The sequence below is a fragment of the Tenrec ecaudatus genome, chromosome 13 (genome assembly GCF_050624435.1).
Source record: "Tenrec ecaudatus isolate mTenEca1 chromosome 13, mTenEca1.hap1, whole genome shotgun sequence".
Lineage (NCBI taxonomy): Eukaryota > Metazoa > Chordata > Mammalia > Afrosoricida > Tenrecidae > Tenrec > Tenrec ecaudatus.
This window is the reverse complement of record NC_134542.1, coordinates 47,979,744-47,994,133: the sequence shown is the minus strand read 5'-3', so window position 1 is coordinate 47,994,133 and position 14,390 is coordinate 47,979,744. Positions and strand designations below refer to the sequence as shown.

General features: G+C 47.1%; 1 protein-coding gene across 1 annotated transcript in view; it reads right to left on the bottom strand.

The window, feature by feature from the left end:
• Positions 1-5,527: 5,527 nt before the first annotated feature.
• Positions 5,528-14,390, bottom strand: part of STAT1 (signal transducer and activator of transcription 1) — a 39,283-nt gene continuing 30,420 nt past the window's right edge. The window contains exons 20-24 of the mRNA XM_075530416.1: positions 13,007-13,152; positions 11,480-11,665; positions 10,204-10,279; positions 9,083-9,185; positions 5,528-7,358 (exon numbers count right to left, since the gene is read on the bottom strand). Of these exons, the coding sequence (XP_075386531.1) occupies positions 7,344-7,358; positions 9,083-9,185; positions 10,204-10,279; positions 11,480-11,665; positions 13,007-13,152 (526 nt within the window). The 3' untranslated portion in view covers positions 5,528-7,343. The remainder of the gene's footprint in view (positions 7,359-9,082; positions 9,186-10,203; positions 10,280-11,479; positions 11,666-13,006; positions 13,153-14,390) is intronic.

Below are 14,390 nucleotides of genomic sequence, written 5' to 3'. Positions count from 1 at the left end.
AAGCAAACTGTGTGAAAAGTTAATTTTCTTAACGAAGATTTTCTCCTAGGTCAGTGGGATGGGAACTCTGTGGGCCCTGGCTAGTTGGTTCAAATCAAGAGACCGTTTCTAAAGGTTACTATGAGCCGAGAGCCGTGTAAAGTATCAAGGGGAGGCACCTCAATGGTAAAGGCAAAGTCCTGTAAGGAGCTCACCCTAGATGGGGAGAGGGCGGGTGGGCGGGCACGCTGCACGTCCCTCAGAAGCTAAGGTTACCCTTTTATAGTTGGGGTGTGTCCAGTGGTTCTAATTCCTTAAGGAGAGGTGAGGTGCTTAGATATCAGAATTACTTTGGGGAGCTGCACATGGTGAGGCCACCCCAGAATCAGAGTTGGAGCAGCTGCCGAACCTCAGCTGCCCCCGCTCCAGCTGTCTGAGCAGCAGTCACTCCAGTGCCTGCCGTCACTGGCTCTCAGACCACTCGGCACTCTTCAGGTTTGGGGTCATGATGCAGTTTTTGTACATTCGGGAGATACATCCACACCATGACTGTTCTATCTTCAATGGAAGGCCGCACAGTAATTTGGCTGGCTGTAGAACCCAACTAGTGTTACGCTAATGAACATTTTAGAACCAGATGAAACCTTAGAGGCTCTCTAGAGCAGTGGTTCTCAACCTCCCTAATGACGTGAACCTTTAATACTACATCATGTATGGTAACCCCCCCAACCATAAAATTATTTCCGTTGCCACTTCATAACTGTAATTTTGCCACTGTTATGAATCCAGCGACCCCTGTGAAAGGGTCGTTCGACCCCCAAAGGGTCGCGACCTTCAGGTTGAGAATTGCTGCTCTAGTTGATGGAGTTGAGAGCCAAACGTGGGCAGAGAACTACGTGCCGTGCCCTCTGCCTGCATCTTGCCACAGCCTGACCCTCTGTGGACAGAATATCTGGCTGCAAGCGATTTGCTATGACTCTGCCTTTGCAAGGTTTTAAAGAGAGAGAAACACTACAGTGTGAGTCCTAAAATATACAGTCAATTTCAGCTCTACAATATACACCCACAGACACAAGCCTGCCATCAGTGCTGGGGAGACAAATGCATGAATAATCCCAAGAAAGTTATATTTATTCTTGATACTCAGTCCTTCTCTTTGGGGGTGAGGATGCGCTTTTCGGGGAGTTGGGTAATTCCCCCAATTTAACTTGCAACAACGGCCTGGAGCAGAGATGTGATTGTGAGGATGGCGCAGCACAGGGCAGCGTGTCAAGCTCGGTCCATGGGTTACTATGCGTCGGAACCGACTTGATGGCGCCTCGCAACAGTCCAGACAAAACGAATACATCCATAACACATCAACCACTCAGTAGAGAGAAGCAGTTGAAGTTACTATGGCAACTGAAAGACTGCCTCACTCCTGCAGGGGACATCTCTGCTTTCTAACACTTTAAAGAGATTGTCTGCAGCAGATTTACTCCATGTGATGATGTGTGCGGGCACGGTGGCACTTAGGGCTTTTGAGTAAAGGTAGACTTCATAATTATGGGAATGATGTGATGTACTAGAGAAGATTAGAGAAGAAATGGATGGGGATGTGGAGAGATTAGAAAATTGAATCTGTTGCTAAAAGATCATGAGGCCAAGTAAAATAATAGCATCTCAACTCAATGCCATCGTGTCGATTCTGACTCAGCTACTCAGGGTTAAAGGCTAAGATTAGTTTTATTTCTGTTCTGAATGCTAATTGCACAGACCCAACCTGACTGTGTGCCTCGGCCCCACAGCTCTCTGCCTCTCCCAGGAGTCCGCCAAAGCCTGCTGGAAGATGAGCCGGACAGCAGTCACAGTCGCAAAGGTCGAGGCTGCTTCGCTCATGTGCAGAAAAAGCGGAAAGCTGAGCACAGCTATTAACAACGAGGGATTCAAGTGTGGGGGGACTAACACTGAGGGAAATAGGACTATCTAGGACTTATTCTCTAGCTTGGAACAGAGGGATTCTGGAAAGCTAGTACCCCATGGTAGGAAAGCCACCACTTTGGTAAGTTAGAGATAAGGTCCAAGTACATTATCCTGCTTTAAATATCGTTCCCACAGATTCTCCCCTAACAGCTATGCTGCCTTACAGTGAGCACATGGTTGGTTCTGTCTCCCTGTAGAAGCAGACATTCTTGTTATCGCCTCCTGCTGCAGCACCCTTCCCGCTCACGCCTTCCCCCAATGCAGGTATCAGGTTTCCTCACCTGTGAGCTCAGACACTTTACTGTGGCTACCACCCACCTTGTAAGGTATGTAACTCCTGAATATGCATGTCTTACAGCTACCTACAAATATCCCAAAACAGTAGAGTCACTCTCCTCCCACTTTCTGCGTGGACCTGGCTGCCGAGATCATGGCCGTCCTAGAGGTGAGCATCTACCATAAAATGGGTCTGACTCATGTAATCTGACTTTCTCTCCTATCTTCTAATACTTTACGACGATCTTTGTCTATTATCACCATACAGTTGCGCCTACAGACCCTGCGGTTGGTAGGGCTGGTTTACTCTAACACGAGTGGTATAATACCATTAGGGATGTCAGAGACTCTGTAGCTTGACAATGAGTATGACAGCCTTCCACCTTCTAGGTTTCACTAAACCAAAAACCCACTGACTTGGCGTCAATTCCGCCTCAAAGCAACCCCGTAGGACAGAGTTAGACCTGTCCCTGTGGGTTTCCTTGACAGGGGCAGACTGCCGCATCTCTGTCCTCGAGCAGCTGGTGCGCTTCAGACTGCCAGCTCTCCAGTGAGCTGCCAAGCGCTCAGCCTGGTATACCAGCACTTCTCCCATAGGAACCTGCCTACACACTAAGTACACAGCAAGTAAGAACTTAGCGAATTTACAGTTGCTGAAGTATAAGCTTTTCCTCCAATTTGTCAGAGAAAGCAGAATTTTAACGTAATGGTTACAGCAAACACAACACTCATTTCACCAAAAATTAGAAGCTGAGTATGGAGTCACTATTTAAGAACTGTATAGTCGTAGAAGACTTTAAAAACAGCATTATCTTTAGCCTTTCTCAAACTGGTTTAGGGGCTGACATTTGAAACTGGGTGCATTTTTATGTGTTTATATCTTTTGGCTCTGCATGCTTTACAAAAGCTTAGTTGTTCACACGTAAGATTTCGCTCTGGATTATGTGCTGTGAAGTCAATCTGACCCCACAACCCAGTGCGGGAGCTAAGGGTCCGCTGCCCAGTCTGTGCCACACTCAGAACCGCTGCTCCCTTTGGGCCCGTTTCCACAGCCACTGTGTCAGCCCGTCTTCTTGACTGTTCCTTTCACGGACCCTCTCCTTTCCAAGGAGACACCAGGCTTCTGGATAAGAACGTCACCCTCACTCGTCAGGAGCATTCCGGCCGCACTTCTTCCAAAGCAGGTTTGTTCATTCTCTCAGTGGCCTTGACACATGGTCTTCTTCAGCAACACATCATCCACAGTCATTGGTTCTGCAGTCTCCCATGTTCACCACCCAGCTGTCACTTTTAGAAGACACTGTCGTAAAGACCGTGGCCCCTGTGTCTGCAGTGGCATCTCTGCTCTGTGACACTTTGCCAGGCTCTTGTGCAGCAGATCTGCCAAATGCAATCCATTGCTCAGTTTCTTGGCTGTTACTTCCGTGAGTGTTCATCGTGGCTTCAAGTAAAACGAAACCCTTGACAGCTTCACCATTTCCTCAGTTACTGTGATGTTGCTTACCGGTACAGTTGTAAGGGTTTTTATTTTCTTTGTGGTATAATCCACACTGAAAGCTGTAGTCTTTCATCTTTATCAGTACGTGCTTTCAGTCCTCTTCAATTTTATAAGTGTGTCATCTGCATATCACAGGCGATGTGACAAGATTCTTCTTCATGTAGTTCAGTTTCTCAGGTTAATTCCTCAGCATACAGAGTGAGTAAGTACGGCAGGAGGCTACAATGCGGACACACACCTTTCTTCACTGTAACCACCCAGTCCCTTGTTCCGTGTGAGGATCAGCCTCTTGGTCTATTTTCAGGTCCTCCAGGAGCACAAGGAAGTGGGCCACTTAATGCTAGCACGTGTACTCAGAACTGGAAGCACACCCCAGTCCCAGAACACCTCCCTGGACGGGAAACACCACGAGAGTAGGGTCTTTGTTTTATCCAGCAGCACTCCCAGATGTCTAGAGCAGTGCCTGGCCAGGAGCAGGTGTTCATCACATCAGTACAGGTGATGAATGGGTGAATGAATGGCAGGATGAATCAGAACCAAAAACCACTCAAGGAAACAGCCCTTACTTTGGGAACTTTATCCCAGTTCAAAGGTACATTCACATTTCTAGTATTTTTCTACCATTCTCTGAAGTAGTCAGAAATACCAGCACGGTGACTTTGTTCCTTTGTCTCACAATTCACTTTGCTTATAGGAAATCAATAAGTTTTGCTCACTTAATGCCACCTCTGACTTTTGTCTCAGGAGGTATACATAAGCTTTATGCTTATAAAACAGCCAAAAACCCTCCCTTAACTATGCCTAAAACATAAGCAGTCCTAAGCCAGGATCTAATAAGTTACTTCTTACAAAGATCAACTATGGAAGAATCTAATATGTATTTTACTTCCCAGAGAAATACCGCTCTCAGTGTTCATTCCCAAGAAGCTCTATGCTACTGAGATGGAGTCAATGCAGATATACGAAGGCGAGGGATCATGTTTTCTATGTCTGACTTCCAGCTCATCTGTACTGCTGTTCCCTTGAGCTTTCTCCAAAGTGAAGTCTAACCTGTCTACTGCCTTATGGTACTGTCCAACACACAATGCTTTTTACTTTAGGAAGATCATAGCCTTCTAGCAGATGCCATCTTTGGAGAAAAGGGACATGCATTTCATGTGAGTGCAGTAAATTCTCCGTAACAACTCATCCAATTATTGGAGGGATGGTTTTCAGATGACTGATTTGGAAACAAGGCAGCCCCCCTCCTTAATAGATCCTTAAAAGTAAAATAAACTTATATTGGCAGCACCTAGAGTAATTTCAAAGGAGGTGCTAATTTAGTTGTGCATTTGGGGGTAGTGGTGGTCACCAAGACCAAAGTACTGTGGTTTTCCAGGCCTGTCTCATCTCTGACACCCCATTACTGATCCTTACACCACCAGAGCGATTCTGCTTACAAAGGGGAGGGAGGGCTCTATTTAATAGTCTTTTAAAATGAAGACCTATATAATTCTGTATTTTACTCACACGTAAGAATGAAAGTGAAAAGGCAACTTAAAATCCTTACGCCCAGTAAGACTAATATTAGGAGTTAAATATGTCTTAAAAATCAAGTCTCCTGGCTTGGGCAGGAAACCACATAATAATAAAACCGTATCTTTCTCCAAGGGTACAAACATTAAAAAACAGTTGAATACCAGCAGTTAGAACAATGTCTAGTTTAAAATTGTTATCCTTTGTTTCCTTATCACTTCAGCTTGAAGGGTCAGCCCCTCAGGGCCTTCATGTGAGAACTGAGAGGAGGCCTCCGCTTGGGCACAGACACGAGGCAACAGCACAGACACTTGACTTTTAATTTGAAAACAGCTGTAAAGAAGACATCCACACGGAACCAAGTACAGATACATCATACAATAGGAGTTGTGACAGTGCACGGGCGAGGAAAGAAGACAGGCTGTGAAAGAGAGTTTGGGGAAGTGCCCTGTCAACCTAGTCGCCCGACACATTCTGATGTCAATGCTAATGAAAGAAGCAGTTAATAACACCACAAATACACTTCCCATCCTTTCAGAAAAAGGATCTGGAAATGGCACAGAAGAGAAATCAGAACCATTTGCAAATGTTTTTGGTGACAAACATACACTTAACAGTGAAAAACCGGCAGTTCTTGATGCCATTACATAGGACATGGATTGTTAAGTGCCTTGAATTATATATTGTCTTTAGTTAATGACTTGGGTTGCCAGCTACTAGTTGTCTTTGTTTCTTTTGGCTTCTGGCTTTGTAAATGACAAAATTTTATGTTATGGTTAGTAGACCAAGTACCAGATAATAACAAAGATCAACCCACTTAAAAATCCTGAATTAACTCTCTCAGCATACCTGCACTGATGGCTCCTTTCTCAATTCAGAAGACCCTGTAGAATACCACAGTGGTATTGCCCCTGGGGGTTTCCAAGGCCACAATCTTTGTGGAGACAGATGGCAAGCACATCTTGCTCGTACAGCGGGATGGGCCTAAATGGCTAACTTTCTGGTTAGCAGTTAAATGCTTAACCCGTTACCAACTGACTTTTGGAAGTGGGTTACCACTCATTTTAATGTTTTGAAAAACAATGTGTTTTGCCTCGAGAGAGAGCTGTTGCTAACAGCCAGCCTTTCATGAAGAAACTACAAAAACAATTTCACTTACTAGTGACCATTAGGATGGCAGAACAGCCTCTGCTCTGGTATTTAGGTGTAAACAGAAACCCTGCTTGTGAGATGGTAACATGTACTTTCTCTGAATGATAGCAGATAGCATCATACCGGATAACCCAGACAAGCATCATTTTCCCAGCAAGGCCAATTCGCCAAAGAGAGCAGAGAGGGAGGGAGGGAGGGAGGGAGGGAGGGAGGGAGAGAGAGAGAGAGAGAGAGAGAGAGAGAGAGAGAGAGAGAGAGAGAGAGAGAGAGAGAGAGAGAGAGAGAGAGAGAGAGAGAGAGAGCAGAGAGAGAGAAAATGTGGGTGATGTGATACATTCATGAACACAACTTTTTTTCTTTCTGCCCCATGTGGAATAATTCTCTCTCTGCTAAGCAGCTTATGTCATGCTACATTTATATACACTTGGCTTTGAACTCTTGTATAGGCATATTACTACTGGAAACCCCTCAACCCTATTTTTGACAGAGAACAATTTGATTCCTCAAAATACTAACTCTTGAGAGTAGAAATGAACCATTTTTACATCAAGAAGTTCCCTAGGTAACCGTGAGATTTATCGACAACCTGTAAGCGCTGTGTGCCTGCTGGTTTTATGCGCAGCCATTGGCAGAAGTTGCTAAACGTCTGCCCTTCGAAGGTTGTCATTCTAGTCCTGAGGCTTTGGGTCTACTTGGCAATTTGCCATGTGCCAAACTCACTCTGTGGGAGAGTGCCTTTGAATTTTACCTTCAGTCAGAATCAGGAAGGCTTTGAGAGTAACAGACGTTTGTGACATAGGGAAAAACTCCACTCGCTACCACCAAGTTCCGGCACATGGGTTGACCTCTCTTTCCATTTTCCCAGAAGCATAGGCTGTGGAGGAACAGTGGAGAGCAGTGGGAAGGAATCACAGACGAGAAGGGAAATGTTGCCAGAGGAGATGAGCGAAAGCTCCATGCTTTAGACGGTGTTCATCTGAAACGAGAGAGAAAGCAGTCAGGTGCTTGACATTGACTGTGAAATGCAGATTCACATTGAACATGACATGTCCACTCTACTGAGACAGCGGTATAAGGACGTCTCCGACAGCACCATGCAACGATGGCTAGGGCCATCAGCCTGCAGTCCATTATCCTGGGCTAGTCCAGGACCCTTCAACCACCTCTGCTGAGGGATTATCGCTGGGCTGCTGGCCGGCTTAATTTTGTGAGCTCACCTGGGATCTCTAAAGCTTTTTGCAGTTAGGCAAGTCTGGGGGCAGAGCAACGTGGCAAATCTCATGCAAAACAAGGATGAGGCAAATCTGCACCAGATGCCAGATGGGGAAGAGGGGAAGTGAATTTCTCTAAAGGTCACCCAAGCAGGCATAATAAATGACGGTAGTGTGATATAGGCTGGAGACGAAGAATCATTAAGAACCCCTTAACTCTTCCCTAGGGCATTCTCTGATAGGGTTCAGTGGCCACGGAGTTGATTCTGACTCGGGGAGATGGAGCGTGTCCGAAGTAAACGGTGCTCCACAGGCTCGTCAGGCATTGGTTTTGAGGAGGACATCACCGGACTTTCTCTGCTAACATCTTAGCCAAGAAGCTGTGCTGAAACCTGCTCAGCCTCAGCACTAGGCAAGCCTCCACCGCTGGTGGAGTGATTGTGCACGAGGCTCAGTGGCCAAGGATCACACCTGGGTCCCCGGGTGGAAGGTGCGACTTCTACCATGGAATCATCACTGCCTCTACAGAGGAAAGGGAACCAAAGTGCCAAGGCCATCGAGTCAATCTTGTCTCACTGCGACCGTGTGGAGCGGGCAGCCTCCTCTTCCCCCACCTCACCAGTGGCTGGTGAGTTTGAACTGCAGACCTTGATGGTGGTGAGCAGCCCCATGCTTCTCACATGCCCCACCAGGGCTCTCGGCGGCACTAACTGTTCCTGTCCTGCACTGCTCTTTATGGGCTTGGGTCAAAGGTCCCTAGGCGGCCCTACAATACTAGAGAAAGCATGTTTATTGTTTGGAAAACTCAGACTAATGTTTTCCACCAGGTCATTTATAGGTCAAGATTAGGGTTGTTTGTTTTGTTTTGTTTTAAAGCACTCAACACGCACTTTCAACAACTATCCAACCAAGCAACATCTTTTGAGAGGATTTCATGTGAAAAAGCACACAATACGGGTTGACACGCCGCAGCCGTTCTCCTATAAGAAGTCTGTTTCTTGCACAGAGCCTATGTTCAGTCGTGCCATGACACTCATTGATCGTTTCACTCTTGACAAGCCCTTCACAGCGCTACTGCTGCAGTACAAGCTGCTTCTCAAGTGCAAAGCAGGTGAGAGGCTTCCTTGCTGCTAGCTGAGTAGCAGTCTCCCTAACGATGGAAACCTCCAGGCATGTGTACACTCCGTCCTCCCTCCCTAGGAATAAAGCTTCTTCACAGTCACAGATCATCGGAAACGTTGCCTTAGCAGAAACCGTGGCTCCTTACTGCATGAAATGTCGACATGGACAACTTTGTGTTTTGGAGGTTGTGCATGCCAGGAATGAAAATCCTGGAGCTGAGTTAATCTTGTCCAGAGCCCTTTCCTGGCTCCACCGGAGAATCCATCCGATGGCATCTGACAGGCAGCCCAGAGTCTGCATGGCAGCCTTGCTGCTCTGGGAGGGCAAACACAGAGAGGGCGAGCACACCCCGGACACAGACACTTACCATCGTGTCGAAACCCACAGACCCCACTATCCGGGACACCTCATCGAACTCCTCAGGAGACATGGGGAGCAGGTTGTCCGTCGTCTGCAGTCTAGAAGGGTGACTAAAATGGAAAAAGAGGAAAAGGACATTATAACCTCTAAATTACAAAAGCGCCGATGTCTGTCAATTCCAACTCACAGCGACCCTATGCGTGTGTGAGTGGTACTGTGCTCCACAGGGTTTGTCAAGTGGCTGGTTTCTTGGAAGTAAGATCGCATCTCAGCCTTTCCCATTGGTAGTCAAACGCATGAACCATCTGCACCAGCCAGGGACTCTCAATGGTGACTTCACTTTTATTTCTGGTAAATCCACGCACTTGTCAAATACATTTGGAGGTGAATGGGAAATGGTGTCCCCATCCCTACCCACTGGAAAGTGTATCAGGCCCTAGAGATGGGAATGCGGGAACAAGAGGCAGACTGGAACCTGCGACGATGCTTCTGCCTGGTGACGTCTAGATGCGAGCATGTGTGGTCCTGTGGCCTGAGGCCACGTGCTTCTCGCTTCCCGGGCACGGAGAAGCACCAGGCGAATGTCTGGGGAGTCCCTTGTCCTCCATCCCTTCCTTGAGGCTTGTATGCAGATCAAGCTGCTCCGCAGCGTGTGCTTACACGGAGGCTACATCCAGTCACCCAAGACAATGGCTGCGGGCCAAATAACTGACCATGACTTTTCCAAAATTTTTCCTACCTTTTATGAAATGAAACAGAATAAAAGCAGGCAGAGAAAATGTAGCTCAATTATGACTTTGGCGTCTTCTATATCGAAAAGAACTGCTTTCCCACTCTGATCCATTTCTGTTCATTTTATTTGTCCTTTTTTCAAAAGTATTAGCTTTGGGAGAACTTAAATAACCTGAAATACAGTTTTGTTTTGCTTGTTTGCTTGTAAAAGGCAGTAAAATGCTGATGGGCAGTGATATCGGGATCCCTAATCAGGATACTTCCAACGTGTCCAGCAGTGACCAGGAGGCAGCAATTACAATGGAAAAGCAAAACGCAAGTATCTTCAATAGGCCCCCGCCAGGAGTGGGAGTGACTGGAGGTCACTAACCATGGCCCTCTTCGGTGCTCACTTACACTTCAGACACAGAAATCAACTCGGTCTTGATGTAGCCAGTTCCTCTGGGGCCATCGAGTTCCATTGGCTCTGGGGCTAGAAGCAAAAACACGAGCAAGGCTTTCCGTTAGTAGAGGTTACACAGGAATAAGACAATCAATTTGCTCTTTGGCCACATTTTTACTCTTTTGTTCCCTGACAGTCGGGGTGGAGTCCCGAAACATTTTAAGGCCTCCCGGACTTGGCTCATCTGGAATTCTGATGATCATGCAGGAGCAACTAGACAACACACAGAGGGGGACCTCAGCCAGGGGTCTAGGTGGGAACTTTCTCTTTCGTGGGCTGCAAACTGCCAGAAGTTGGAGGCCAACATATGTGGCTTACTGGTACTGGATTGACTGATGTCCGATACGCAGCTTCCAGGAGAAGCCAGCGCATCTTTATTCCAATGGACATATCCCAATCTTGAGATTTCTTATCCTCCCTGAATCAACTTGGTTGGCATGCTCCAAACCAGATGGGTATAACCTCAGCTTATTCAAATACAGTTTGGTAAAGACTTAGAGGCAGGAGACCTGTTCCAAGTCTTAAGAGCAATGGCTAATAATAATGCGATCTGTTCACTGGGTTGCATTGAATGAGCCACTTCAATGCTCCTGGGCCTCGGTTTGCTCAGTTGTACTACTAGCAAGACCCGCCGCTGCCAGTGAGCTGACTCCCACCCATGCTGACCACAGACGTGGTCAGAGCAGAACTGCGCTTCCTTTGGTTTTCAAAAGGTAGTTCACCAGGCTTTTTTTCTGATGCACCTGTGGGTGGACCTGAACCACCAACAGATCTGCTGGTGGCTGAGTGTTCAGCCATTTGTTCCCCTTAGGGACCCCTCATCAGTAGCAGGCTGGCATCAATCAGCTGGCCACAGCCTTCCTACCAGCCCATTGCCCTTTTCCAGGTAGAGAGCAAAAGAGTAACAAATGTCAAAAACCAGAAACAGACTCTCCCAACATCCCCGGAAATGGAAGTTATTGATCCACTGCTTCCTAGTGGGACCTGCCAAGCCATGTGTTATGTTCCGACTGCGCTGTGCTAATAGTTCACTTTGAAAGCCTACTCTCATCGGTGAATGGGAGAGGAGGGGTGCGAGTGCTGGCACCCGGGCATTCACAAGAAGCAAACGCAAGCCTTTGTTACAACGCCCCAACTCTAGCTAGCCTGAGGACAACAGCCAACCTCAAGTGGCGAGGTGGGGCTATTCCTCACCAGGGAATTAATTGACTGCTTTCTCTCCCCACTTACCTTCCTTTGGCCTGGAGTAATACTTTCCAAAGGCATGGTCTTTATCAATATTTGGATACAGATACTTCAGTGGATTCTCTGGAATATTCTCAGCAGCCATGACTTTGTAATTGCGAATTATATCAGGAAAAGTAACAGCAGAAAGTTCTTTCTTCGTGTAGGGTTCAACCGCATGGAAATAAGGTTCTATAAAGAAGGAAAACCAAGTGACTCTCTGAAATTGGAATGTCCCGAAACAACAGAGGAAAGAGAAACGTATAGTTTATGGATTTGACTGATCCTGTTAAGAATTAACCACCTTATTACAACTGACAGTGTATATTTTCTTTCTTAGTTTCTAAGTAAACTGTAGCCATGTCTTAAAAGGAAGAAAAATAAAGGCCACCATCACTGTCCATAACATTGAAATTGCTATTATATGCTTAGATTGGCAAAGCTGGCATAGACTTCTTTGAAAGGCCGCCTCTTCAACAATATGCTACCCCCAACCAGATAAAGAACTCATTACAAATAAATTATCTTGGGTTGAGTGAGAGATGAAATTACTAGAAGGTAGTTTCACTTTTCTTTTCATATTGAAAATTTTAAAATAATTAAAACAAATGGGATAGATGTAATGTTTCAGTAAACAAAAAAATTCTTTTTTTTTCCCTTTAATGCTTAACATAAAAATCAAGTTAGTTCACTCCTACTCTTAAAAAAGCCTTAGATCATTTGTTAGGGCTCACCAAGTAACGTCAAGAACAGCTGAAAGTGAGACCAGTTACAAAGCGGTTCTTGAAGGCAAAAGAAGCATTCAAAAATCAAAGGAACCATTTAATGATGGGATTCCACAGCTAGAGGGCGACATTGGGGCAGGAAGAGCCTTGGGGCTCCTCTCTACTCCCCAGTGGTCACTTTCTCAACTGATGCCCGAATTGGCCTGGACGTCCTAGCTCCAGCAACTCAGGGCCAGCAAGGGGTCCCCCTATGGGGGTCGGGGGAGGCACAGTAGGCGATTTCATCTCCTTCCCGTAAAGCAATACACCTGTCTGCTTCTAGGTGGGATCTTCCTAAGCCAATCTGGAAGTCGATGCCTGTGGCAAAGGTTTCCTCCCAAGAACAGGGAGATGCTCCGTCTACAGGCCACGGACCTGACAAACGGAAGAGCGCGGCCACGTCTTTTAAAAAGCACTCTTCTCACAACACGTCGAGGCACAGAATCACAGACACGTGTGGGGATATAGTAAGGCCCATCTGGCTGCCCCTGCGGAGGGCAGGCACAGTTCAGTGGGTCTACCCTGCCTTGTCGAAGATTTTCAATTGGGGCGAGGCACTTCCGTGTGCGCAGGCGTGCGCTCCGTGACGTGCCCACGCCCTGACGTACAGCCGCCATTCTGGGACCACGTGAACGTGACGGCCCCTTCCCAGCAGCCCCGCGACGTGCCCACGCCCTGACGTACCGCCGCCGTTCTGAGACCACTCCACCCACGTGAACGTGACGGCCCCTTCCCAGCAGCCCCGCGACGTGCCCACGCCCTGACGTACCGCCGCCGTTCTGAGACCGCTCCACCCACGTGAACGTGATGGCGCCTTCCCGGCAGCTCTCGCTGAAGCGCAGCAGGAAGGTCCCGGGCTGCTGTTCCTTCAGCAGGGCTCGCTCGCGCTCCTTGCTGATGAAGCCCACGATACACCTGGACGTGGAGAGACGGGCCCTTGATTGGCGTTGTTCAGTCGTGATTCCACTGTCCATGCTCACTCAGAAATCAAGACAACTGGCGCGAGACGCAGGAGGGACACGGGGAAGGCAGCGTCCACAAGGGCGTGGAAGACTCCCACGACCTTTGAATCCCATATGCCGCAAATGTTTCGAAGCCCTCTCCTGTATACCACGTGACACACCGTGCCATCTATATAATTGGCGTTCAAGGTAATATTTTGCTTATACAAATAGGCTAACGTCTAGAAGAAGGTGTAAAATGGAGTCAGGAGGATGCTATAGTTAGATGCTCAACAAGTCCTTGCTGGTGCAAGGAGTCTTGTATGTTTACATGATGATTTAAGGTTGAAGGGTCATGAAAATGTATATATTTTCATATATATTTTCATGTTCTAGCACTTCTGGTCAGAGTAAAAGGTTGAAATGTCAATAGACCTTGAGGAAAAAGTTAGAAACAAATGATCACATGAAATCTTTGTCTTTAGCCCGAGGGCAGTATCGACGCCCTGGTGGTGCAGTGGGTACAAGGTGGGCTGCTGTCCAGATAGCAGCAGTCTGAACCAGCCTCTGAACAGAAGAAAGAGAAGGTTTCTGTGCCCATAACTACTTATCGTTTTAGATATCCACGGGGGCAGCTCTACCCTGTCCCATAGCATTGCCATGAGTCAGAATCTATTTGATGGCAGTGCTTGGTTTAAAGGCACTATGAGATCCCCCCATGGTGGTGCAGTAGGTTAAGCACTGGGATACTAACTCCAAGGTCAACTGTTCGAATCCACTAGCCATTCCCTGGGAGAAAGACGACACTATAAAGATTTCCTGTCTTGGAAACTCCTGGGAGGGCCTCTATACGCTGGAACCACCATGATGGCCATGGGCTTCTTTCAAGGTTTTAAGGACAATAGAAAACAAAACTCACGGCCATCAAGTGGACTCCAACTCATAGTGATACGGCAGGACACACTCGAACTGCTTCTGTGAGTAGGGCTTGACAGGAACAGAAAGCCTCATCTTTGTCTTGCAGAGTTGCTGCTGGGTTTGAACTGCTGATTTTGCAGTTAGCAGCAAAACATGTAACCCACTATCCCACCACAGGTCCTGCAGGGAATTTTCATGTCAAACTCGCTTTTTTTTTGTCTCCCATGCCTCTGCACTACCCCGTGATCCTGGCCTTTTTGTCATTGTCAAAGTCTTGTCTCTCGGAGAATAAAC